This window comes from Rattus norvegicus, chromosome 2, assembly GCF_021556685.1.
Source record: "Rattus norvegicus strain SHRSP/BbbUtx chromosome 2, alternate assembly SHRSP_T2T, whole genome shotgun sequence".
In the NCBI taxonomy this organism is placed as follows: Eukaryota; Metazoa; Chordata; class Mammalia; order Rodentia; family Muridae; genus Rattus; species Rattus norvegicus.
In genome coordinates this window covers 84,044,518-84,071,901 of record NC_141535.1, presented here as the reverse complement: position 1 = coordinate 84,071,901, position 27,384 = coordinate 84,044,518, and the positions used below count along the sequence as shown (strand labels likewise).

Here is a 27,384-nt window from a genome sequence, read left to right as displayed (position 1 = left end):
GTCCCAGCTGGAATCCCTTCCATTCCCTCTCCTAATTGCATCAAATTTGTTCAAGATTTTACTTAAGGGATCACAGAGTAATCTGAATGTCTCTTAGCTCCTGTTTCCACTTAATTTTTTTCTTATCTGACAATTTTTTTATTTAGCCAATCAGCCTTTTGCTACTTTTCCCCTTGGCCTAATCTTCGATTGGTTTTTAAATTCTCCTTTTAAAACTTGTTTTTGACTGATACAGGAAACATCTAAATTATGCATATTAAAAGGCATGTTTTGACTACCCGTATGTAGTGCGTGATGTGATATTCAAGACTGGATAAGTTAATGTCTCCTCAAGTAGATGTCACACCTTTTATGACAAATACTGTCAAGTTATTTTCTTCTGGCTTTTTGAAGTGCACACCACCTGACGGTAGCTGTAGTCACCCCACTGAGCCACAGGCCCTGAACTGCTTGATCCTGCTATCTCAGGACCCACTGACCCACTGACCCACTGACCCACTTCTCCCCAGCCCTCCCACCTGCTCTGAAATTCTGACCCTCACTTAATGTTTTATTTACAGCATCTTCCTCCATTGCCTCTTTATAGGCTTATATTTTTCAAAACCTACTTTAATAATTGGTTTAATGTTGTGAAATGCTTTAACCCCACTTCTAGCCCAACACCGGTCAGAGGTAGTGGAAAGGAAAGGTTAATAGGGCAAAGGAGGATGTGGACCTGTTTAGAAATAGTTCTCTTCTTCTTTTATTTCCCCTTCTCCTGGTCCTGGGTACTGAACCTTCTAGAACCTTGTGCATGCTGACAAGCCCTCAATGTTAAGGTGTCTTCCTAGCTCTTATTTGTTTCTTCTCTTCTTTTCTGTTCTTTTTTTCTTTCCTTCTTTCCTTCCTTCATTTTCTTTCTTTCACTTTGAGTCTTTGCTAGAAAAATGCTTTTCTCCATTTGAAGAGGTTATGTTGAAGACAGAGTTTCCATATTTGGGTCTCCTAGAGACGTTTCTCTTGGTCTTGTCTTCTGGTATGTCTGGTCACTTTTTTTCTGTGTTGTTATATGACAAGTAGCCCCGGATGGCTGACCTCCCTCTGGAGAGTTGCCACAGGCACAAGGCAGACTGTTGCAGGCTGGCTTGTGGTCAGTGCAAGTCCATTCTTCTGGGTTACCTTTCCCTTAGGGCTAGCTCTGGGTGTCCTTATAGTAATGACACGCGTCACAGGCTTGCTGTCATTGGCTGGCTGTGTCCTTATGTCTTCCCAACCATTAACTCCCTGTTGTGACTGCTTTGCGAGTTCCTCCTTTGCTTGCTGCCAGCTTGGTTCTCTGCAGCCTGGCTGCACTGTCACCAGGGGAGCTGAAGCTGGTTTCAGAGCTTTCACCTTTCTGGGGACTGGGCTTGCCATGCCTGCTTGGCTGGAAGGGGGTTGTGTCCACTAAATTTTTGTTCTGTTGAGGCAGCATTTCACGATGTAGCACTGGCTGGCCTGGAACTCCCTGTGTAGACCGGGCTGATGTGCCTACATCCTCCTCCCAATTGGCTACCATACTCAACTGTGTAAAGTTTAGGAAATATTTAGTGATTTTATTGATTTCAGGAGGAGATGGTGTGTAGGGTGCCCTGTCTTGCCATTGAAACCGGCAGTCTCTGTTTTTTTTTTTCCCCACATAGTTTTACTAAGGAGTATTACATTTTCACACAGCCAGAGCCAACCCATTTGCTTATGGTTTGTGGTTTGCCATTGAGCTTCAAGCCACCCTTTCTAAGTCAAGTTTATAGAAGGAGTCATCTGAGTTTCTTCCCAGGGTCTTTATGGCCGTATGCCTACTGATCCGTTTTAGGGCTAAAGTATCATTTGTTTGTTTTTGTGGGAAGGGCCGGGATGCATGCCACGGTATGTGTGTTTGTGTAGATCAGAAGACAATGTGTAGGGACTCCATTCTATTTTTCCTATCAGGCAGAACTTAAGTGGACAGCAGCAAAAACTCTCTTTGAGGCCCCCCCCCCCCCCCCCCCCCCCGCTTTGTGTTCTGGGACACGGATTTTTAACTCTGTAGTCCCTGCTGGTTCAGAAATTACTGTGTAGCCAGCCTGGTCTTTAAAGCATAGTAAGGCCTGTCAATATTAGGATTTGAGGCATGTGTTCTCATGCTCGGTGGGGTGTGTGTGTGTGTGGTGAGTGGGTGTGTTGAGACACGTCAATTTAGTCTCCGGCTACCCTGGAGATCGCAATCCTGCTGCTTCCTTTTGAGTTGTGGGATCGCAGGCATGTGCCACCACCACACCTGGCTTTAGGCATGTGTTTTTATTGTTCAGTTATTAACTTGCTCAAACAAAGTTGTTTGTGTATTTTTTTCCATCGTCCAGGTATTTCCCTAACACTTAACCTTTACAGACAAAGGGCTGTTTCTGGGCCGTCTGATCTACCTATACCCCCATCACTTTGTATTCTCACTCCTGTGTTTTATTTTCCTCTCTCTTATTTTGCTGAAGTATCAGACACACATTTAGAAAACTTATTTAGAAGCCCCTGAGCTTGCAGCGAATTGTGGTGGTTTTCCCCCCCAGACCGCTTGCCTGGCTGCTGCCCAGAGTGATGGATCTCTTTCCACCATATTCGCTTCCACTTTCATTCCATCTGGTCGGGACTGGCCGCATTTCTGGCAGGGAACCTGCTCACTCATGATGAGTCTTGATTTATCAGTTCAGGGTGGCGTTCACGACTCTCTGTTGTGGCAGATGGAGTGTTTTGTTCCTACCCCTCATTTTCCCCCTCTTGAGTCAGACTGGGCCAGCCATCTGCATCATTTCATATGTATTATTGTAGGGCGGGCTTGCGTGCGTGCGTGCATGCGTGCGTGGGTGGGTTGCTACGTGGGTGCGTGCGTGCGTGCGTTCGTTAGTTCATGCGTCCGTGCGTGCGTTCGTTAGTTCATGCGTCCGTGCGTGCGTGCGTCCGTGCGTGCGTGCGTCCGTGCGTGTGTTCGTGCGTGCTTGTATTTAGAACAGGTTTTGACTCTGTAGCCCAGGGTGGCCTCAAACTTGAGCTCCGTCTGTCCTTGGCCTGCAGGCTATTGGGATCATAGATGTAGATATCTACCACCAAGCCCAACCTTACCTGTTTTATTTTGACGTCAGCACCACACCCTTCACTTCTAGCTTCTCTGGTAGATAAAGGAATTGCCCCACACCCTTCCATGTCTGCTTCTTCTGTCTTCAGTACCTTTCTGCAGACAAGATTAATGGCATTTTCTTGACTTTGTAACTGTGCCAAGACATCAACTTTCTAGTTTGATTTCACAAACTGGAAACAAGTAAAATTTGTATTGTTGTAATACAGCATTGCTTTGGTGAAGTGCCACCTGGTGAGACAGGGTCACCTCTCCTTTTTGGTGTGGTAAGTTTCACGCTACCTTGGCTTATCTTTTACTCGGTCTTTTTCCTTTTTGGGGGGTGAAGCCTTAGCTATTAACCCATTATTCTTTACAAAATATAAAGCAAAACTGGTGTTTCATACTTCCATCCCGGCAACTTCCTTTAGGCACTGCTCCAGGTATTAGAGAGCAAGTGTCTGAGGCATGTGATCAACCTCCCTGCACCTGAGTCCAGAGTGATGCAAGGGGCACATGCACTAAAGCTGCAGCCATGGTGACTTTGAGCAGCCAGAAGTGACTAGGGTCCCCCAGTGAGTCACAGGCAGCAATCATCCTTCTACTGTCTGCTTGTGGGTAAAGGATTGCTTGCATACAATTCTCTACCTGGTGAGGATCTTAGATTAAAGGACTGGCCTGGAACTTCTGAGCCCCAGGAGTCCCCCCCCAGAGCTACATCTCCTAGAATGATAAGCTCTGGCAGGGCTTCTTCCTGATCTGGTGGTGTCTCTTTAAAGATTTGTTTGTTTACGTGTGTGTGTGTGTGTGTGTGTGTGTGTGTGTGTGTGTATGGGTGAAGGTCAGAGGACAACTCAGGTCATCAGATTTGGCAGATTTGGCAGCAAGCACTTTAAGCTGCTGAACCCTGAAATCCCTGTCGGTGAGGGCTGCCCTGATGGCCTCCTCTCCATTTTCCTTTGGTCGTTTTTAAAGCGGCAGCAAACATTTGCAAAGTGTTTGCTCTGTGCTCAGCTCACTCAGCTGCATTGTCCCTCTTGGTAGGAGCCCACCCAGCCTTCCGGTCAGTCCCTGGAAGAAGAAAAGGTACGCAAATGACCAGGGTTCTGAGTACTCGGCTGCATGGGATGGTCAGACTTTATTTTATTTTTTGCAAATGGGCCAAACAAATGCCTGCTTTTACAACAGGTGCCACTGACAGGGTGCAACTGAGGCTGACAGGACCCTACTTCCCACCAGGGCTGGGAGCCCAGAGATGTCCCCTTTCTTTGTACCTCTCAAGTAAATTGCTGTTTTTGTTTTTGTTTTTTAATAACTGTTTTCATCTTTTTAGGTTTATTTTATGTATAACTGATATCTTTCTATATATCTGAGCTGATTAATTTATATCTACTTGGGTTTAATTTATATCTATGTGGGTTATGTTACCCACGAAGGAAAAAATGTCTTTGATTAAAGGAATGGGGTACAATGTTTTGGGTGCCTAAATCACTTTTTTTCTCACAAGCTCTTGTACAAAGCTTGGGTTCTGCATATTGCTGCAAAGAAAGAGCAAAAGCAGCTGTCAGAGGCAGCCCGGTGAGCCAGCGGAACAAAGCAAACGCACCTGCCCTCTGGTGTGCAGGCAGGAGAGTTACTCCCTGAGAGTTGTAAAGGCACCTAGGATACACAGCTGCAGACTTCCTGGAAGAGGAGGTGTGGCCACTCCGTTAACGCCCTTGAAAGAGTTGTGCCAGTAGGCACAGTTTCTACGTTTCTTTGAGGAATATGTAGGACCCACTGTTTAGCCCAGATTGGCCCCAACTTAGATTTCTTCTTGCCTCTTAAAATGCTAAAGTTTATAAGACAACCAGCCAACTTCTCTTTCCCCTTTCTACTTCCTCTTTGTCTCATAACCATATTCATCTCTGTGATAAATTTTCTGGTGTTAAGAATAAAATCCAGGGGTTTGGGGATTTAGCTCAGTGGTAGAGCACTTGCCTAGCAAGCGCAAGGCCCTGGGTTCGGTCCCTGGCTCCAAAAAAAAGAAAAAAAAGAAAAGAATAAAATCCAGGGATCCCAGGAATCCTGCTTCTCTCTGGGCCAGCCTCTCACTCCCTTTTCTCAGCTCAGACTCCCCATCTTGCTCACCCCATATTCTGTTCCCTGCTACCTCCTCCAGTCGCCCTCTAGCCTGGCACACACCTGACCCTGAGAGAACACCTGCAATTGTGCCACCCACCCTATGAAGCCGCCTTTCCACCCTCTCTCTGTGCCCACTCTGTGTCCTCCCTCTGCTGATCTCACCCAGCCTTAGCAGCTCTGGGTTCCTGGCATCTGTCTGTGTGAACTCCTTCCCGTCTCCTCACTTTCTGCCAAGAAGTCATTCTTAGCTTCCTGTCTTATGCTGCCCAATAGAAGAACCATCTCTAGGGACTTCAGGAGCCCCCACATCCCTTGTGGTCTTCCAGAGCGCACGGTGATGAGTTCCTTCACTGCGGGGACTAATAAGCAGAGGATTGAGAACGCTTTTAAAAGCTGCTGTCTTTAGACATGCCCTCCCTCACAGAGTCATGAGAAACAGAGTTTGCAGGCCACAGGGAACTACTGCCCCCAGTGAAAAGGGAACCCGCCATAGTTCTGAGGCAGTCACTTGCTCACCATTTGGGCTGACAGTTTTATTCTTAGAGGGGACTTCTAGACAAATTAACTGTCGTCATCACCCAGCTGTGACCCCAGTGAACCACGTGAGAGCTGCTTATCACCAATGAGTCAGTTTCCTGAGACCCAAGTCCCAGGCCTTGAATGAGAAGGGCTATAGAGGAGGTGTAAGCTACAGTGGAGTTCTGGAACCCAGCAGCAGGAGCTGAGGGTTGTCTGGATATGGGTGGGGGGGGGGTCTGAGGTGGGAAATGGGGCAAGGGTGATAGCCCTGAGCATGATGGGAGTCAGGGGAAGAAGTACGAAGGCAGTACTGACCTCGTGCTGGGTGGGGGAGGGGTGCTTGTTGACCTCAGCCTGGATGGGCCCCACTGCCACAGTTCTGAAGTCTGGAAGTCAGGTATCCAGAAGACAACAGAGCCCTTGTGCCTTGTCTTTCCCTTGCCTAGCCAGGCACTCCTGGCTATAGTGTATAGTGGTATTGCTCTAAACATCACCCTCATTTTCATGTACTCTTCTCTGTCTCCTGGACAACCCCCTAAGATCTTCAGATTCTTATCCACAAAGGTACTGTTTCCAAATCAGATCACATTCATATAAACCAAGAATTAAGATGAACCTCCACCCTTTATGAATCTATATTTTGAAACGGCATCTCATCAGGAAGCCCATGTTAGTATTAAACTTGGAATCCACCCGCATTTGCTTCTCCAGGCCTAAGACCACCATTTGTGCCATTACACCCCAATGCACATGTCTTTCTGGGGTGTGCAATGCAGTCTGTTTCAGACAGTAGTAATCTCAGGAGACGGGAGCAAGGCTCAGAATCCTGTGTGGCAGGGGTGCTGCACACCCCTCAGGGATCTGCATGCTTTCCCGAGGATGGGCCGTTGCTTGTGAGTCCCCACCCTGATGCTTCCCTATCTTTTCTGGTCATAGCCTTCTGGATGATTCTGACTCTGGAAGTCCTCTTGAATGAATGATGCCAGTCTGAAGCTGAATAACTGAGAGGCGGGGAGGGGTTACCTTCTTGGAGGGGGAAGTGCTTTCTTAGAGAATTAAATCCAGGGCATGGTAGAGCTGCTGTGGCGGGCTCAGGAGTCAGCAGTTGGTGGCTCCGGCTTGGTTGTCCCCCTGGCATCTATTGTTCCTGGAATAGCTGGACAATCTGTTCCAGGCAAGGAAGAAAACACACCAAAGCAATAGGGTGCCTTTGTTATGAGTGCAGTTGTAATCCCAGCATCCTTTGCAAATGATTACACTTACCGATTATGAACCCGTAGTTCTGCTTGGTGCTGATAGGAACCTATACTTCAAACTGACATATGCTGGGTGTGTACATGGGTGGTGTTCTAAGTGGTTTTGGATTTCTGCATCTTGCTATATTTACAGAGAGTCCTAGACTGCTCCTCCCTCCAATGTTTCCTTCTTCAGGCGCCCAGTCAGAGGTAGATCTCTCTGCCTCTCCTCTGCCTTGCTCTGCCTTGCTCACTCTCCCATGCTTCTCTTCCTGTAGTTGGCTTTCTCTCCACCCTAAGGAGATGCTGCTTTCTCATGCAGTGGCTACAGTGCTGTTAGCTCCTGCTTGTGGCCCTGCCCTCTAGCACACAGTGCTTGGCCTTTCTTACCCTGTGTTATATTAACAGTGCCTTACTGAGGAGGTGTTACTTACATACTACAGAGCATGTGTGTTCTAGCAGCTGGATGCTTTTCAACAGGTTCAGCAGTCCACTCCGAGTACACCCTCTGAAAATGAGTTGTCAGGAGGGGTACTGAAGTCATAGATTGTGCTCCGGAAAGCCGAGCTGGGCCAGGCCCTCGGTGGCCTTGTGGTGTAGTAAACACAAGCTCGATGGGGGCCCACATGATGTTGTTCTGACCATAACAGAACATCCTGTTGTACTTTAAGATTCTTTTTGCTAGTAAAACAATATATGAAAAACAGTGGATAGAGCTTTAGAGGTAGCCGTGTCTCTGAGTTCGATCTCCAGAACCCACATTAGGAAAAGCCAGGGGTGGTAGAGGGCACTTGTAATCCTGGCATTGTGGGGTAGAGATGGATAGTTCTCTGGTTCTCAAACATCACTCACTCAACATCGTCTACTCAGCGAATTACAGGCCGATGAGAGACCCTGTCTCAAAAGACAGGGTCGTTGGTGTCTGAGGAATAACCCTGAGGTTGCTACCGGTCCACTATAAGCCTGCACAATATGTGGCTGGACACCTATGCAGTTTCACATACATGAACATGCGCACATGTGTACTCATATGTACCTGTATACAAAAATAAAAATTATGAAGGGTGTAAGATAGGAAGTGCATAACCTAGGAGCATACATACTCACATGTTATTATCAGATTCACTGGGCTGAACATCACGTATGTGCTGTGCTCTCACATGACTGTCAGCATAGTAAATCACTCCCAAGCAAGTCATCCTCCATAGGACATCATGATGGCTGTGAGGTCTGTGGGCAGCAGGGAGTTCCATGGTCATCTGACACGTGTGGCACAGTATCAACCAGATGCCATGCATGGCATGTGGCTCTATCTGCACCTGTGTGGTCATCTCCCACTCCAAGATTCAGGTCTCCATCTCCAGTGTGCCCCCTTTCTAGTAAGCCCTCATCCATCTGAGATGGCCACTATGCAGGTTGCTTTAAATCCATGAATCAGTAGAACCAAGGCAGAGCCTCAGTGGACTCACACAGCCTCGCCCCAGGCCTGGTTTTCTTCATTCATTGTAAAGGGTTTTGAGATTTATCTGTTTTCTGTGTACCTCGTACCTCTTAGGTTGTCTTTTCTTTGCATTTATTTTATTACTTTTTAAGGTGTGTGTGTGTGTGTGTGTGTGTGTGTGTGTGTGTGTGTGTGTGTGTGTATGTATGTATGTATGTATGTATGTGTATCTGTACTTGTCTGAGTGCAGGAGCCCACCAAGTCCAGAGGAGGGAATCTGTTGGAGGCAGCTGTGCTGTACCTGACATGGGTACTGGGAACTCAGCTTCTGTTCTTGCAAGAGCAATAGTTCCAGTCTACTGGTCACTTCGCCAGCCCTTTTCTTTTTTAACAGCTGCAGGAAGAAGTGGTTTACCTGTTGGTTCCCCTGTTTGAAAGAAATAGCTCTCTGTATGTGTGTGTGCTTCATATCTCATTGTTTTTAAACATTGTGGTAAATGTATGTAACAAAACTGTCTCCTTTAACCTCTGTTGCAAGAGTGCAGTTTAGTGACATTGATGACTTTCACAATGCTACGTAACTATTACTGGTGTTTCCAAAGCTTTAGCAATGCGCGCTACACACACACAGACACACACACAAACACACACACACACACACACACCCATAACTGTGAAGTCTTCGCCAGGTCTGTCTTCCTGATGTCCATGCTCTCTAGCCTACTCCGTGTTTCACATAGGCAGACTGTAGTGGTTTGAATGAGCAACCCGACCACGTGCCTCGGGTCAGGAGTTTGAACACTTGTCACTAGTTCATAATGCTGTTTGAGGAGGTCACCTGACTGTTAGGACGTGCAGTTTTGCTGGAGGGTGAGCTTTGAGGGTTTATTGCTCACCCAGTTTGCAGTTAGCTCTCCCAAGCTTCCTGTGTGACAAAACGTGACCAGCCATCTTGCACCTGGTGCCCAGTGCCATGTTTGTCCGGCCATTATGGACTTCCTCTTTGGAACCATAAACCAACAGAAACCCTAACTTTGTGAGTTTTTTGTTGCTGCTGTTTTGTTTCTTGGCTTGGGTTTTTGTCTTGCTTTGTTTTTTGATCCCCAGTTATTTTATCCCAGCAGTGAAAAATAATGACTACATGTGGGGATATATGAGCCCCTTTGTGTCTGGCTTCCGTGACTTGCACCATTACGTTACTTGGGTTATCCTCCAGGTTCATGTATGCTGTGGCATGTATTGGAATTCCATTTCCCCATAGAGCAGAGAAATAGTCTTGTGTGTGTACACCTCATGTGGCTTATCCACGTTGCCTTGGGTGTTTTAGTTATTTGAGCAATGCAGCTGTGAGCATGGGTGCACAGGTCTCTCCTGGAATCCTTGCTTTGGACCTCCTCAGATGAGTGCCTTGCACTGGAATTACTAAGTTTGGTGGCAGCAAGCACTCTGGGGGGTCTGACTGTTTGGTTCGGTGGAATATTTGAGATCCCTCTGTGTTGTTGCATGAAGCAAGACTTTCTTTTTTTATTGTTAAGGGTGTTTCCTGCATTTGTGTATTTCCAGGTTTACCCACTCAATCCCCTTTCACTTTTCTTCCTCCCCCTCCCCCAGCCTTAGAAATAGGGGAGAGAACTCGAGCTGCCACCCTCAGTTTCATTAGGTTCCTTGATGATGAACAGCTACAGTGTTTGCCATTTGGGGCTGTGTGTTATGAATCAGGCTCCCGATGTTCTTGTATTGGTCTTAATTTGGGAGCGTGTCTGTGAGTGGCACTGCTGTATCATGAGGCAGACACATGCTAAGCTTTAACAGAGACTGGCTCCCCAGTGGTGTTCTCAGCCCCCATCTGCTGGGAACACGAGCGCTCCACACCCTCGCCAACATTTGGTATTGTCAGTCTTTTTAATTTTAGCCGCTCCAGTGGGTGTGCGGTGCTGTCTCTTTGTGGGTTCGATTTGCATTTCCCTGGTGACTAATGATATCGAGCACCTTCACATTTGGGAAAGGTTATAATTTAAATCCTTTTACATAAAGAGATCGCATTAGGAGACATTAACGAACACCTGTAAGCACAGACATTCCAAAGCCCAGAATGTCCTGTTGAAGTCATCTGCCTTAACAGCTATGAGTCAGACAGACAGATGTCAGTTTCAGTTACGTCTGAAATCACAAATGAGGCTGCAGCCTGGTTTTAAAAAAGCAGAAAAGCAGAGAGGGGCATGCATTCAAAGACTATCTTAAAAAGGAAAGAAAATGGAAGGCCGTCTTTCCTCCTCACCTCCTACTGGAAAGCCACGCTTTGGGGGGGGGGTCTGATTGTACTCCGTGTTGGGAAGCCCCTGCTGTGGTTCTAACTTAGCCTCAGCCCTGATTGTGAACCACCTTGATCTGGAGGCTTCTCCGAATTTGTGTCATGGTCCTGTCTTCCCAGGCTCCTTTGGCGGCTGACTAAGAAGTCTCTGCCTGCACTGTGCCAACCCCTCTATAGCTTGGGCCAGTTTCCACCTGCTGTGTGCTGCCCGCTGTCCCCTGGGTCAGCTCACATTGCATTGTTTACTTCCTGGGCTCTTTCCCTAGACCCAGTTTCCCCAGAGGAAGGACCTTATGAACTCATCTTCTTGGTTCCTCTTCCTATTTCTACACCCTGTCAGGCCCTGGCCGGCTACCAGTGCTGCCGGCAGTGGGTGGAGACGGATCTAGAGGCAACATGACTCCCCTCTTGGGATCTGACTTTCTGTGGATATTTGTCTACTTACCCATTCCTAGCAGATATAACTATGCCTATATATCTTAAATCTAGAAGACAAAATACAAGTCGCCATTTCCTGCCTTTCTTCATGATCTTTGCAGCCAGGCTGGTCACAAGGCTATCAGTTGTTCTCAGTGAGGCAGCCTGCTGGTAGTACCATGTGGGAGTGACTCTGGGTATGTAGGCTGGGGATAGGTAAGAGTTTATTAGGATATACCATGAAAAAGATGGGACTGGGCAAGACCTTGCCTGGCCCTGCTGAAGGAGAAGAGGTGTATGGACTCGGGTTCCAAGCGGTGCGAGCATCTTCACCGCTCCGCTGAGAGTCTCCTTCACTCCACAGCCGTGCCCCACATCCTCCTGCCGCATGTCTCACAGGCCACTTGGGAGCTTATTAAAAAATGTAGGCTCTGACTCGGGGGGCCGGGGCTGGGGCCTGAGGTGTGCATTTCTCTCCAGCTCCTGGCAACACTATCGGTCCAGAGACCTCCCTGGAGTGGCTGGGGTAGACGGTGAATCCAACCAGGTCTGTTTGAGGGAATCATCAGCCATCTTGTTCATTCTCCACCCTTTGCATTGGTGGTGTTGAATCCTGCCACCCTTAACATGCTATAAACTAGCCTTGGTACAGCCAGTTCAGTATTTGTGAAACTATTGTCTTTAAAAAGCTGTGGGGAGTAGGGAGACTGGGAGATGGCTTAAGGTATAACGCGTTTGCCGGGCAAGCATGAGGACCTGAGGTAGGCTCTCCAGCACTCGCCTCAAAATGTCAGAAGCTCAGGAGTATGGGGCAAGTAACAAATCGGCCCAGGGGTTTGCCGATGAGATGGTTTAGCTAATCAGTGAGTGTTTGTTGCAGTGGAAAGGCACGGTACTTAAAACAGTTGGAGAGAGGCCGAATTAGACATGTGACATCAGTCTCTAGTCTCCACATGTACATACGTGTGTGCGTGCACATCTTGTGTACACACATAGACTCATGAACGACTGTACACATGGAGACAACCATACACCGACACACTAAGGAGACCGGGTTGAGGTCTGAGAGCCTGAAGATAAAGAAATGGGAAATGTTTGCAGATAACCTAATGTGTTCTATATGTTCAAAGGGGTTTAATTCTTTTGAGTCTGACACTAGTGGGCAATTTAGGTTCCTATATTGAGTTTTATGGAGATTTTTTTCTTAAGAAATCTGTAAAGTTGATGATAAGCTGTAGCCCTTGAAAGGTTCAGTTTGTTGTTCCTTTTTTGGTTGATGGCTGGTGTAGTAAGCTCATGGGTACCCTCCCTCTGCTTTCTGTGGATCAAAAGGCAGCCTTTTCTCAGACTCTGTAGTGTGTCTTCACAACCCATGAACTTGTCTGTGAACTTGTTAAAGGCATGAGATGAGAGGCTTTGCTGAAGTTTTTATTTTCTTAAAAAAATTAAAATTTTGATTATTAAATTGGACAAACCATTCATTACATAAGAATGAGGGTTACTACTATTGAAGAAAAAAAGCCATCATTTAGACCAGCCATGTTAAAATCCTGCTGTTTTTTTTCCCCTTGTATTGTTAATAGTTAACTTTTTAGAAAAACATCTGAAAAATTTACTTGTTTTTACTTTATTTTACTATTTACTACTTCCCTCATGATTAAATTTCTTCCTATATATATATAATTTTAAATATTTAATGAGATCATACAATAGAAAAATTGTTCTTTAACGCTTTGTTCCAATTTCAAAAGAAGTTTGTTTGAGAAGGGTTGGGGACCAGCATTGATCTCATGTCTTCTAAGCATATAACAAATCCTGGTTGAAGCCTAGAGAGAAGTTTCTGAGCTGATAAGTGGCATTAAGTATATGTATTTAGCCACAATTAATATTACATGCAGTAACTTTTCATGATTACAATCATTACATGATAACAATCATCCTGTATTTCATTATGTTGATTACCTTTTCTTATTAGTGCTACCAAGTACCCAACAAGAAGCAACTTAAGGTGAAAGACTTTTGGTTCATAGTTTGGGAGACACCACCCATCTAGTCAGGGATGGGCTGACCGAGTCATGCCTAGTATTGGGGGCTGCTCGTTCACATCTGGGCAGATGAAGAATCAGAGAAGGGATTGCTGGAGTTCAGCTGGATTTTACCTTTCTTATTCATCCTAGAACCCTAGTTCATGGGAGGGTACCACTTAGGGTAGACCTTCACTCTCAGTTAAACCTCCCTGGAAACATCCTCACATACAGAACCCCAAAGTAGATGCTATTAATGCCTTAGGCCAGTGGTTCTCAACCTGGGGTCAGTATTTCTTTTGGGGGATTGAAGGACTCTTTCACAGGGGTCTCCTAAATCCATTGGAAAAACACAGATATTTACATTATGACAGTAACAGTAGCAAATTACAGTTATGAAGAACCAATGGAAAGAATTTTATGGTTGGGAATCACCACAACATGAGGAATTGTGTTAAAGGATAGCAGCATTGGAAGGTTGAGAACCACCGCCCTAGACATTTCTTAATCCAGTCAGGTTGACAATAACGTTAATCATCACAACTCTACCTTTGGTCAACTTGATACCCAAGTGTATCAGTCACCTCAAGTCATAACCATCAACCCTAGAGCTCCAGACTCTTCTGTTGATCCCAGTGAAGTGTGCATTAGTCTATCTCTAGAGTCCCCACAATCCTAGTGTCCTAACTTGTCCAAAACTCAAAGTTCAAAGTCATCCCAAAGACTCAAAGTAGTCTCTTAGCTGTCATCTCAAGTAAACATCAAGAATGAGTTAGATACTGCTATGTTTACAATGGGAAATGTCTCCATAGGCCACTGGTTCCCAACCTTCCTAACACTGCGACCCTTTAATACAGTTCCTCATGTTTTCCTGATCCCCCAACCAAAAAATTATTTTTATTGATATTTCATAACTGTAATTTTCCTACTGTTATGAATCGCATTGTAAATATCTGGTTTTCTGTGGTCCTAGGCAATCCCTGTAAAAGAGTCATTTCACCCTTTCCCCACTCCCCCACTTCCCCCCAACATCTCCCTGTCCCACACAAAGGGGTCATGACCCACAGGTTAAGAATTGCTGCTATAGGCTCTTTGTTTGAGATGGAGTCTTACTCTGTAGTTCTGGCTGGCCTGGGACTCACTACGTAGACCAGGCTAACCTGGAACTCATCTGCCTGCCTCTGTCTCCTGAGTGTTGGGGTGAAATGTGTGTTTGGTTTGTAGGCTCTTGTTTTAGCTCAGGGTCACTCTATGGTACCTTAAGGTATGGCCTTGCTGGAAGAAATGGGTTTCTGGGGGCAGGTTTTGAGGTTTTAGAGCTTTGTTCTACTTCCTGTCTTCTTTCTGCTTTCTTACTGAAGGTACAGAGTGACCAGATGTCTCTTGCTGACATCAGGAATTCCCCCGGCAGAGCTGATTGTACCCCTTATTCAACTGTAAGGGGAAATAAAGCTTTCCTCTGAAGTTGATTATTGTCAGGTATTTAGTTACAGTGAAAAGAGAAGTGACTCATTCACATACGTCCAGGATGCAAAGGTACAGGGTAAGCATTCCCGTTCCAGAAAGGCAAGACCACTGAGTGTGCAGCTCCATGTTTGACAATGTCAAACACCATTGTCATGGTGGCATCATGTGGGTTCCAGTGGGCTTGGGTAGCCCTATCTCTCCAACTCTGTTGCTTGTATCACATGGAGCCTCTCTCTCTTTAGGCACTCTAGTCTTTGTCTGTCTTGCCTCATGAATGTCCCATGTTATCTGGTATCCTAGATATCTTCGATATATTGGGGTATCCACTGTAACTTCTAGACACTCCTGAGACTACTGTATTGAGTGTTACTTGGGTCAGAGAGAAACACTGGACAATGTTTTACTTCTAGCTGCTTCTTTTGCTGCAGATTCAGTGAATTCCTCTTGTTTATAGTGTGACAGTATTAAGTCAGTGACTCTGAACAACGGCTTCTTTTGTCCTTCCCTAGGAGATACAGAAATTCCCATTGCTGGCGGCCTGAGCATCATTCTGGGCTGTCCTGTCAGGGCCTATGGCTTGGTGTTTTGTAAAGTTTACTCTTTTCACTCCTAATGTGATTTGATTTAAAAAACAAAACCCAAAACCTGGTTACTGTCTTAGTCTTTAATTGTAATAAATTTAGTGTACATTGAGTAACATGTAAACAATGGAGGTGTGGTTGGCTTTGGGAAACCAGAAGGTCTAGATCAAGGAGCTATGTCCAGCAGAACCTTTCTTGCTGTGATTCTGTGGCAGAATGAAGAAGTGCTAAAGAGCCTACATGCTTGAGCAGGCAAGAATTGAACTTGCTGTCTAAGGCTCTTTATATACTAGCGTTAATCCACACATGAGGGTGACTCACTGCACGCCACCACTTTGGACATTAACTTTGCAACATGGCCGAACCTTAGCACACTTGCAGTAGCAATTCTGTAGTAGTGTAAGAGCAAGGAGATTGAACGCTACAGTGTGAAGTCAGGATCATCCAGGAACCAGGAGAGCTCAGTGGTTGATGGGACCAAGCTCCAAAGGGCGCTCTGAAATGTCTGAGCGCAGTGTTTCTGACCAGTGGAGATAGAATTTGTCTACAAGTTGTGGTAACAAAGTTGGCTTACCATGTGGAAAATGGAAAAACTAGACCTCTACAAAGTATCTGCCAGCTATAGAAATTAAGGCAATAGTGAATTAAAGACCTAACAATGGAAAAGGAAATCGGGAAACTTCCCAAATAAAATATGAGTATCTTCGTGATGCTTTAAAAGAAAGAGGTGATTCGTTTGTTTGTTTGTTTGTTTATGTCTTTTCTTAAATGTATGAGTGCTCTGTATGTCTGCAAGCCAGAAGAGGGCATCAGATGGCTGTGAGCCAGCATGTGGCTTCTGGGAATTGAACTCAGGACCTCTGGAAGAGCAGCCAATGCTTTTAACTGTTGAGCCATCTCTCTAGCCCTGACCTGATGTGTTTTAATTTTATTTTCTGTTAGGTTCTCATAGAACTGAGGCTGACCTTGAACCTCTGATTCTCCTACTTCTCCCTTCTGAGTACTAGAATTCGAGGAAAATAACACCATGCTTACCCGGAAGGGATTTCTCATTTTTGTGTTGAAAAAAGTTATTATTCTTGCGCATGCATACATGTGTGTGTGTGTGTGTGTGTGTGTGTGTGTGTGTGTGTGTGTGTGGTGCATAAGTGACATGGCACATATGTGGCAGTCGGGACAACATTGTGGAGTCAGTTCTCTCCTTCCACCTGTGTGTGGGTTCTGAGGATCAAACTCAGGTCGGCGGGCTTTCATGGCAAGTGCTTTTACTCCCTGATCCATTTCTCCAACCCAGGCAGGATTTCACAAGAAAGCATTACCATAACAGAAAGCATTAATTATTTTATTATATCAAAATCAAAAATTTGATGGCAAAATAGAAAGTAGGAAGGAAGGCAGGAAGGAAGGAAGGAAGGAAGGAAGGTAGGGTATCTCCCTCCTGTCACACTAATTGCTGTTGAAATGGAAATATTTTGGGTATTTTGGGTTAAATAATAAAAGACACTGTTAGGAGAGTTGCTTTTGTTAACAGGGCCATTAGAACATTTTATATGATGTCCATTCATGACACCCATTCTATATCTCTTGGACAGTGCTGACTTTGAATACACAAAGAACTTAGTCTGATCGATGAGGAAAAAGCCAAGACGCCAGAAGGAAATGGACAGAGGATATAAATACACTGGCATTGCAACTAAAGTCACAGTAACGTGGGAGCCCCGAGTCCCTTCAGCCAAGACAGGATCTAAATCAGTTAAAGATGATTCTTTTTTAAATTACTTTTTATTCTTTGAGAATTTCAGACATGTTTACAATGTATATTATTGTACCCACCCCTGTAGTACCTCCCACCTTCCCTGCTCTACGCCCATCCTAACTTCCTGTCCTCTTCTTTCATGTAACCCACTGAGCTGCCTCATGTGCTTGGATGTGGGGCCATCTATAGGGCATAGGCAGCCCGTGGAGAAACCCGAACCTCCCCCAGCCTTCAACTGTAAGTAGCTCCTCAGCTGACGAGGAAACTCGTGAGCAACTCTCCATTCTGGAAACGTGGACTAGAACTTAAATGTGGACCTGCTGCTCATTTGGACTAGTCCTCAGGAAGATAGGGGGACTTGATTTTGCAAAGTCACCAAGGCCCCTGGGGGTGGAGGGTGGGGGAGGGGGACCACCAATGAGCGAGCATCACCGCTTCCTGTCTCCTGCTGTCTCATCCAGAGTCCCCAGGTTTAGTCATCTTTTTCTCTCTTGCAGTCTTCATTTCTGACCAGATGTCTTGCTCACGCCAACAGGGTGCCGTCATCTGAAGCCTGATTCCTGTTCTGGGAACTCTTTGTCAGGTGGTGGGCGGGACAGACTCCTTAGTAGTAGGGAGCAGGATCGCAGTGCCGGTGGTCCCAAGAGAAGGGCTGGTCAAGTCCCAGGGACCCCAAGAGTCATATAACCGCCTGTGGAACTGGAATATTTATAGGAGGAGGGTCCTGTCGAGTGGCAACGGTAGCTACTGCCTAGGACTTCTGCCAAGGACTGTGTGTACGTTTTCAGTCTCTATTTGTTCTTAAATCCAGACACGCTGTATCTCCCCAAGTGCAGGACCCAAGATCATCAGGACCCAAGTGCAGAAAGCCTTAGGCGCCTAGGCTTTATACACTGTTAAGAGAGGAACAGAAGGGCTTTGTTTGGTGACTGTGAGGGACTCCTCTAGATCTAAGAGTCGCTTTCAGAGGTACTTTTGCTGATGTAAAAAACACCGTGTGCATGCATGTGTATGCCCGAGCGTTAATGCCTGTAATCGCACAAGGGGATGTTACAATGTGTTCAGTCAAATGTTAGAGCAAGGCTTCCACCCAGTGATGTTCAGGAGGACTTTGGGTGCTCTCGCAGTGAGCTGAGAGCATTCTGTCTTGTTTGTGCAACCGTGAGCTGACAGTTGAGCCGGGAGGATGGAGAAGTTGGTGCAGTGACCGGGTCAGCAGAAAAACTGCCAATTCCAGCAGCTTGCTGATCTATCCTTCCAGCAACTGCTCTGTGCTCTTTCCCCTTAAAATTCAAGAACTGAAAAAAGCTTTACCTTATATATGGATGACCTTTTTCAAAAAACCCCATCAGCTGGAGAGTACAAGGCAGCCTTTATGGAGCTGATTGTGCTGTCTTGTAGATGTTAGTTTAAGACACCGATATCATTCCTTAGTGATCACGTGAGCACATGATCTAGTATTTGTTGTGGTAATGATTAATCTCAGTCAGGGGGTTCTACCCTACCTTAGATCATTCAGTTCTCAGATAAAAGACACAGAACTTTTTTTTTTTTTTTTTTTTTGGTTCTTTTTTTCGGAGCTGGGGACTGAACCCAGGGCCTTGCGCTTCCTAGGTAAGCACTCTACCACTGAGCTAAATCCCCAGCCCCGACACAGAACTATTTTTATTTATAATAAAGCCTTAGACCTGGGCAGATATCTACCATCTAGGCTAGCATATCTCTTTCCCTACCAATAACCCCGAGCTACGACTTGCCATGTTCTGTCTGCCATGTTCCGTCTGGGATGCTCTTGCTCCGGCTGGCCAGTCCTCGTGGCCAGTTCTCAGGATCGGTTACCCCATGGTGTCTTCTCCTCTCTCCGCCCCCACTCTTCTCTCCCACGTGGTCCTTCAACCCCAAGCCTGAGAATTGAAACCCCACCAACCTCTCTTCTGCCCAGCTATAGGCTGTCAGCATCTTTATTTAGTTTCAAATTAAGGAGCAAAGTCACAAAGCATCATTTGGTGTACACAAGGATTCACTTGTCCCTGTGACAACCAGATCTTGGGGGCCAGCATTAGAATTATACACAGCAAAAGACGAAGCCTCAACACGTATTCTTTTGGCAGGGCCATTAATTATGGTAACAGGAAAGGTGCCATATGGAAAAAATCATTCTTTTTCTGTACCTTTGAGTCAGTTTTGTCCTGTAGTTCAAGATGGCTTTGTGTTTGAGATCCTGCTGCCTCTGCCCCCTGAGTGCTGAGATTATAGCCGTATGCCACCATGCCCAACTCATAAGTGACACTTTCATTGAAAATCTGGTGGGGCCACTGTGGGAGTACTCTGAATTTAAACTTGGCACCCTCCGTGTAGCAGAGCATGCACTGGCTGTGCTGAAAGAGCCCGTGTTAGCAGACCATTAACATCTCCTTGATGTGTGTGTCAGAGAAGGTAACCCTGACATACCCTTGGCTATATATTAAGTGCTTTGGCCAGCTGAAGTTGCTGGGTTACTAAACCCTGTGGACTGTGTGGCTTATGAACTAGGGGAGTTTCTTTCTTGCAGTTTTGTAACCTATGGAAGTCAGAGGTCAGGGTTCTAGTGGTGCTTGGTCCTATTGAGGTCCTCTTCAGGTTTCAGATGGCCACTGTGTCTCTCTCTGTCTTTGAATGCTGGGAAGGGATCTGGAAAGTTATCTGAGGTCTCTATTCTGTAGGCACCAATCTCATTCATGGTAGTTTCAGCCTCATGATATGTCACCTCTCAAAGGTTCCACCTTCTAATGCCAGCACTCTGTGGGTCAGGAGTTCAAGGGTGACTTGCAGGAGTACACAGAAATCTGTCTATAGCAGCAGGTCCTCCCAGTAAAGCCTCTGGGGACAAAAAGGTAACTTCTTGCCTTGGATCTCATATTTGTGTTTAGTGTCATCTACTTAATTAATACATTTCTAAAAACTGGTTTTGTGTGTGTGTGTGTGTGTGTGTGTGTGTGTGTGTATGTATGTATGTATGTATTAGGATGTCATGCCTGGATGTTTCACTTGTGCATTTCCAGTGAACAGCATAGAATTCCCACTCTCTTCTATTTCTGACCTAATCTATCAGGCCTCGGTTTTGTAATTCCTCAGACACACGAGAGAGTATCACTAAGTCCCAAAAAGGAGTCTTCTTGGGACTCACAGGTCTGCAGGGCTTAGCATAGACTTGATGGTGAGTAGAATCCTGGTGGTCCAGTGGATGGAACAAGTATATGAACAAGTTAAAGACCTTTCTTTGTAACTGCCACAAAGCCCACATTGAATTCACATTAGCCATTGCTTCCATAAGCAGCAGCAACAACGAATCCTAGAAACAACTAAAGTGGAAAGTCTAGAACCACCACAACTGGTAAGTGGGGCTGGATGCACAGCTTGGGCTCTGTGTCTTCACCTTTCTTGGTGGAAGCTGCCTCCTCAGGCTTCAGCAACAGCCTTTCCCCTCCACAGCTCACAATGGCTGGTTAGACCCTGGCTCTCCTAATGCCACCATTAGCCCAAGCCAAAAGCAGTCTTCATGCAGCATCTTCTCAACCTCTCTTGTTTCTCACTGGGCCTGTTAGGTCACATGACTTTTCTGGAACTAATCACTGCATCTGGGCGAGGTGATTAGCCTAGAAGCTAGAGATCGGGAACAGCTTACTCTTATGGAAACGCACTGGGGTGGCCAGGTACATAAATTCCCTGGAGAATAACTGTGCTAAGTAGACTTGAAAGGACAAGTTCTGGAGGCTGCAAGCATCCCTACTAAAACTCTTGTCCAAATTTTTCCTGTGACGAAGTGATCAAAGCCACTCAGAGGTGGACATTCTCCTACATCATGGTGGTCACTACCACAGCCCTAGAAGAGAGCAATTACTGAGGTACACCTCATCTTTCCCAGTTTAATTTTGGCCTTATATTAGCTTCAAGCAACAGGGAGATATTGTCCTGCAGTCTGGGGGCACAGCACTCTGGGCAATAGCACACTTTGGGAGGGAGAGCATTCTGAGAGGAAGAGCATGCTGGGAGGGAGAGCATGCTGGATGACCGAGTACTCTGATACTCTGTAGGTTGAAGCTCTACTCTTTGAGTCCTTCCTGTCTCTTCCAGTCCTTGTGGCTCCTGGGAGTCCATGGTGTTCTTGGTTGGAAGACCCATCACTCCAGTTTGCCTGTGTTTTCATATGATCCTCTCCCTGCTGTCTCCTTCCTCTGCCTATAAGGCCATCCACCACAGTGGATTTGACTTCATCCTGACTAGTCACATCTACAAAGGCCTTGTCTGCCTCTCTGGCACATTATGAGGAACTCATTGTTGGGTTTTAACATTTTCTCCTCCTCTTTCCCCTCCTCCTCCGGCTCCGATAAGTGTGCTAAAAAAACAAAACTACTCAGCCATCTCTCTGGCCCCTGGACCACATTCTCTCATCCATTCGTGGGTTGATGCGTACGTGAACTAGGTACTTGTCTTAGTTACTGTGACTAACACTGAATGGCAGGACATGCAGATACTTTTGTCATGTACTGTCTTTAAATCCTTTGGGCATGTCTCAGTACAGCTGGGTCAGATGCTATTTCAGCTTTTAGTTTTTGTGAGGAACTTCCGCCCCACTTTCATAATGGCTGTACTAGTTTACATCCCCACTGGCAATGGAGAAGGTTGTTACTATTGTGTATTCTTTTGTTGCTGTTTTTCTGTTTGTTTTTCGACATGATTTCTTTGTGTAACCCTGGCTGTCCTGGAACTTGCTGTGTAGACCAGGCTTGTCTACAATGTCAGAGATCCACCTCCGGCTGCCTCTGGAGGGCTGGGATTACACATATGCGCTATGACCATCCACCTTGTATGCATGTGATAATTGGGCAGATATTTGATTAGTTAGTAATCTCCAAAATCGGCCATCCCCCTGCGTGGACCTCTCCCTGCTGTCACAGAGCACCCTCCTCTGAGGTGCAGTGTGCTCTGGTCTGCATAGCTACGTTCTAAAATACCTGCTCTTCCCAGAGCATCCCCCTTCTATGATGGTGGACAAACCCACTCAGTTTCTTAGGGTGCGACTTTGGGGTCTTCTCGGTTTTTCTGTTCTCACGTACCCCAGGTCCATCCTAACAGAAAAGCATCTTCCTGAGATGATACCAGAATCCACACACATCTGCTACCCAAGGCTCCACCTTGGGCCACTGTCACCCGATCAGCTTCCATAGCACATGCCCCTTTGGTCTCCTGGAGCCAATTTCTGCCCCGCAGACCAAATTAATGCAGAATATTGATCACCAACTGTTCAAAGTGCTCTGGGGTTCTTCGCAGCTTCTGTGGGCTTGGGTACCGCTCCGCTCTCTCAGTTCACTCTGCCCCAGTTTGAGAATTCTGGGAATCCCCTGACAGACAAGCCCAGGTCTGGCTTTGCTTCTGCTGTTTTTTTTTTTTCTGCCTGAGCTGTTTCCCGTCCTTGCTCCCCTGGCTTGTGTTTTCTTGCCTCCTTAGAATCAGGGTCCAAACATTCCTTGTGAGTTGGCTTCTAACTCTGTCTGCTGCCATTCACTCACATCCTGACTCGCCCCACACTGCTGAATACTAGACATGATACTGGCTGTGTGTGTGTGTGTGTGTGTGTGTGTGTGTGTGTGTGTGTGTGTGTATACATGTATGTGTGTGCACACTTGCTTTCTCTCCCATCAGGAGGAAACAGCCCTGAGGGCAGACATCTAACCATTCATTGATGTCTTTACACATTGTACCTCATGGGATGGACTCTGATTATCAGCAGATAAATACTTGATTGGCTTAAGAATTGAAAAGGTTGAAGCTGGGGACCTGGAGTCCCTGTCTTAGTTAGGGTTTTACTGCTAAGAACAGACACCATGACCAAGGCAACTCTTATAAGGACAACATTTAATTGGGGCTGGCTTACAGGTTCAGAGATTCAGTCCATTATCACCAAGGTGAGAACATGGCAGCATCCAGGCAGGCATGGTGCAGGAGGAACTGAGAGTTCTACATCTTCATCTGAAGGCTGCTAGTGGAAGACTGGCTTCCAGGGTACGATGGAGTTCTTAATGCCCACACCCACAGTGACAAACCTACTCCAACAGGGCCACACCTTCTAATAGTGCCAGTCCCTTGTTTGCATTTACAAACCATCACAGTCCCTGTTGCCTCTGGTTTAGCCTCCTGGAAGACAGCTGTCCCCTCAGGGTCCCCAGAGCTCACTGATGACGCTTTGGCTGTGTGCCTCTGACCCATTTCCCCTCTTCATTTCCAGACTGGCCTTATTATTGCGTGCTACCATGGCTTTGTGGATACCGTGGTGGCCTTAGCAGAGTGTCCCCACATCGACGTCAACTGGCAGGACAGCGAAGGGAACACAGCCCTGATCACTGCTGCCCAAGCAGGTAAGAGCTGGCATTCATTCTCCCTCTGGGGCGATGCTGCTGGACAGCGACTTCTGAATGCATCCCACAGAGATGGGCCAGGAAGGGGCTGACTGGCATGCAGGAGAGAGTGCACATTTCTCTCTGTGCTCTTGGAGCAGCACGTTTACCCATTCGGTCAGGAATCACTGCCACCAGCTAGTGTCTTTGTGTAGAGCTGCCTTCGGAAGGCAGGCTTGCCTGCCTCTCAGAGCACTGACATCCCCCAAGACTGGGCGGCACGGTACTGGTGGGCCGGAGCCACAGTCACAAGCCTTACTGACAGTTATGTAATTAGATCCACTGAGAAGGTGACCTTGCTTTTTACCTATAAAGAAATGCTGGGGACAGCTCTCTGTGAGCTTCAGAGAATTCATGTAACCGAGTGAGACTAAATTAGTAAGAACCCTGCAAAAGTGGATCCAAGTACATGTCAGGTCACCTCTGGAGGAGAATATATACTCCGCCATTACCAAGTGCATATGGGTGCCCAGGGGTTGGCAGTCCATTCAGAGTGCTGGGATGTAGCGCAGTCCACAGAGTGCTCACCTAGGATGCTTAATGCCCTGGGTTCACTGTGCAAGAGGCGTGGTCTCTGCTTACCCATGACGTCAGCACTCAGGAGGTAGATTGCATGCAGCAGGGCCAGAAGCTCAGATCATAAGACCACCCAACCGGAGTTAGAGGCCAGCAAACAAAGAAACATTGTATTGAGTCTGTTTAACATAAATGCTGACACTTTTTTCAAACAGTTTTAAATAACTGATCCTTCCCTTATACATCAGTCAGCCCTTTGTATCTTGAGACTCCCCATCTGCAGATTCAACATGGATTAAAAAAAAATACACCGTTGTAATCGGATCTGGAAGAGGAGTTGTAGACAGCTCAGTGGTGAGGCCCCAGATTTGATCTTGAGTGAAACAAATATCAACAGCACTCACTCAAACGACGAGTGTGTCAGCACTAAAGCACATACATTTTCCCTCATCAGTATTTGCTTAAAATACAGCATAATACATATTATATCTACCCTGCATTAGTTACTGTACATACTCTAGAGCTGGTCTAAGCACACAATACAATGTGTGTAGGTTATATGCCAATACTACACCATTTTAAAAAATTAAAAATCATTTTACTTTATGGATGTTTTGCCTGCTTCTATGTCTGTGCACCACACACACGCCATTCCCAGGGAGGCTAGAAGAGGACGTTGGATCCCTTGGACCTGCAGTGACCTGATGGTGGTGAGCCACCATGTGATGCTATTAACAATCCCTGGTTCTTAGTAAGAGCAGTAAGTGCCCTTAATCTCTGAAACATCTCTCTAGCCCCACTGTATCATTTTATATAAGATACTTGAGAACCTCAGGGTTCTGGTACCTACAAGGGAACCTGTACCCAAAGATACCAAGGATGACAGTGTAGTTCACCAGTCAGGTTCTTGTACGTAACTTGTACGGCTGCCCATGGCTGTGTCAGGGAGAAGAGGCCTTTGTGTCCTGAAGGACTGTGGGCAGCTTGTGTGGTGTCTTGCTTAGGGTTTCTATTGCTGCAATGAAACACCATGACCAAAACAAATTGGGGGGAGGAAAAGGTTTATTTGGCTTACATTTCCACATCATTGAAGTAAGTCAGGACAGGAACTCAAACAGGGCAGGAACCTGAAGGTAGGATCTGATGCAGAGGCCATGGAAGGATGCTGCTTACTGGCTTGCTCCTTATGGCTTGCTCAGCTGCTTTCTTATAGAACCCAGGACCACCAGCCCAGGGATGGTACTACCCACAATGGGCTGGGCTCTCCCCACATCAATCAATAATTAAGAAAATGCCCCCGGACTTGCCTGCCACTGATCTCATGGGAACATTTTCTTAACTGGGACGCCCTCCTCTCAGATGACTTTAGCTGTGTAGTTGATTTAAGACTCTCCCACATAGGTGGGAACTGGGCGCAAGGCTCTGAAGCTGTAGAAAGTGCACGAGTGTGGTGGGTGATACTGGTAGAAGTGTCTGCAGCTGCCCCAAGGGGAAGAGACCTCTACTCTCCCTCTGGCTTACTAGGCTCCATGTCAAGGGCAGTCTGGGTAGATATCATTAGGTGACATAAGGGAGGAGAAACACCAGCATCTATGTCATCTTCCTTAGCAAGAGGTAGTCTTTGCACCCCACAGGCCAGTCCAGATGTTCTTGCTGGAGAGTTTCCCTAAGTCACTGTGTCAGCACATGCCCCTTCCCTCCTCCAGTTCTAGAGTGGGGAATTTATCTCTGTTGTAGGATCCCAGATTTTGGAAGCCCAGATCTCAGCCACCAGCAGTGGGTATATGACAGCATCTCTGCCATAGTTTAATTTCTGTTGCTGTGATAAAATGCCCCCTAAAAGGGGCAGCTTAGATGAGAAAGACTTTGCTTTAATTCATAGTTCCAGGTTACGTCCATCATATTGAGGAAGTCAAGGACACAAGAACTTAAATAGTCCATAATGGCCACAGTCAAGAGCAGATAGAACGATGCCTGCTTCTATGCTGCTCAGTTCTGTTTTCTTCCCCTATTCAACCTGGGACCCTCATTCAGGGAATAGCACCAGTTGCAGTGGACTGGGTCTTCCTATGTCAATTAACAAAATCAAAAACATCCCCCACAGATTTGCCCCCAGGTCAGCCTAATCAAGACAATCCCTCATTGCAACTTCTTCCCCGGGAAAGTTATAGTTGTGTCAAGGTGATGATTAAACTTTCCTACACCTATCCATCACAACAGTGGTAGGTGTTTGGTGACCACAACCATTATATAGGATATCCTGTGGTCCCAGCACTGTCAGGGATCAAGGGCCCAAGAAGTGATGGCCCATCCTGTCTTGAGTCTTTCTCCAGCTCACAGGACACAGAAACAGACACAGGACCCAGTGCTCCTGGCTCAGGCATTGGGGGAGGGTGCCCTGTTGTATGCAATAGGAACATTTCATCTGCCTAGGGCTCAGAACACCAAGGACAGAGAACTCAGAGCCAGGTTTCTTAGCTAACGTGTCTCAAAGCCTGGGCTTTGGATGGAGCTGTAGGGATGGTGTATGCTGTGTGGTATTAGTCAATATCTAGACGAGAGGAGAGTTCGATGATGGAGATAGGGGCTGGGCCAGTGTCCTGCAGGGTGGTTCCAAGTGACATGATGTAGGGAGGGTGGACAGAGGAAGGGCTGAGAGCTGTGTGTCAGGAAGACAGCTGTCAGTGGTGCTGCTGTCGTGCTGACGTAGGAGTCTAGGCTGTTGGGTGTTTGGTCAGGGAACAGTACCGACTGTGAAAAGTTGAAAATTAAGAAGCAGGGAGTTGCAGAAGCATTGCTTCTATTCGAAATGATGGGAGATGTCAGCAAGGAGGTCCCAGTGGCTAATGAAAGGCACAGAACCAGAAACATGGAATTAGCAAAAGTGAGGGCCATGAACACAGGCAAGATCATGAACAGTGGGAGAATGCAGAGGAGAGATCTCTTTTCTGATTGATTTGCTCATTAGCGTTTGATGCTGTAGGGTGCTTTCTGAATGCTTGCTTATTTGAAATGCTTCTGAACAACAACTTGACTGAGTATAATAAATAATAACTGGGTGCCTTACCCGCCCATCCTCCTCCCCCTTGCTTTCCCCTCCCTCACTGCCCCTCCTTCCCCCTCTCCCTTCTTTCTGCTTACTTCCCTCTCTGGTATTGGGAGTTATTGGAGTCCCACCTGCTTTTTGCATTTTTAAAATATTTTCAAAGATTTATTTATTTTTATTTATAAGAACACACTGTAGCTGTCTTCAGACACACCAGAAGAAGGCATCAGATCCCATTACAGATGGTTGTGAGCCACCATGTGGTTGCTGGGAATTGAACTCAGAACCTCTGGAAAATCAGTCAGTGCTCTTAAGCACTGAGCCATCTCTCCAGCCCTTGCATTTTGTTGGTACCTGAAAATGTCATCTATATTTCATGCTTGACAGTGGAAACAAAGACCGTTCCCAGCACC

General features: G+C 46.4%; 1 protein-coding gene across 1 annotated transcript in view; it reads left to right on the top strand.

Moving 5' to 3' along the window:
• Ankrd33b (ankyrin repeat domain 33B) overlaps positions 1–27,384 on the top strand; it is a 75,710-nt gene that overhangs the window by 19,630 nt on the left and 28,696 nt on the right. Inside the window, 1 exon segment of the mRNA NM_001191565.1 lies at positions 23,241–23,370. Coding sequence (NP_001178494.1) covers positions 23,241–23,370 — 130 coding nt within the window.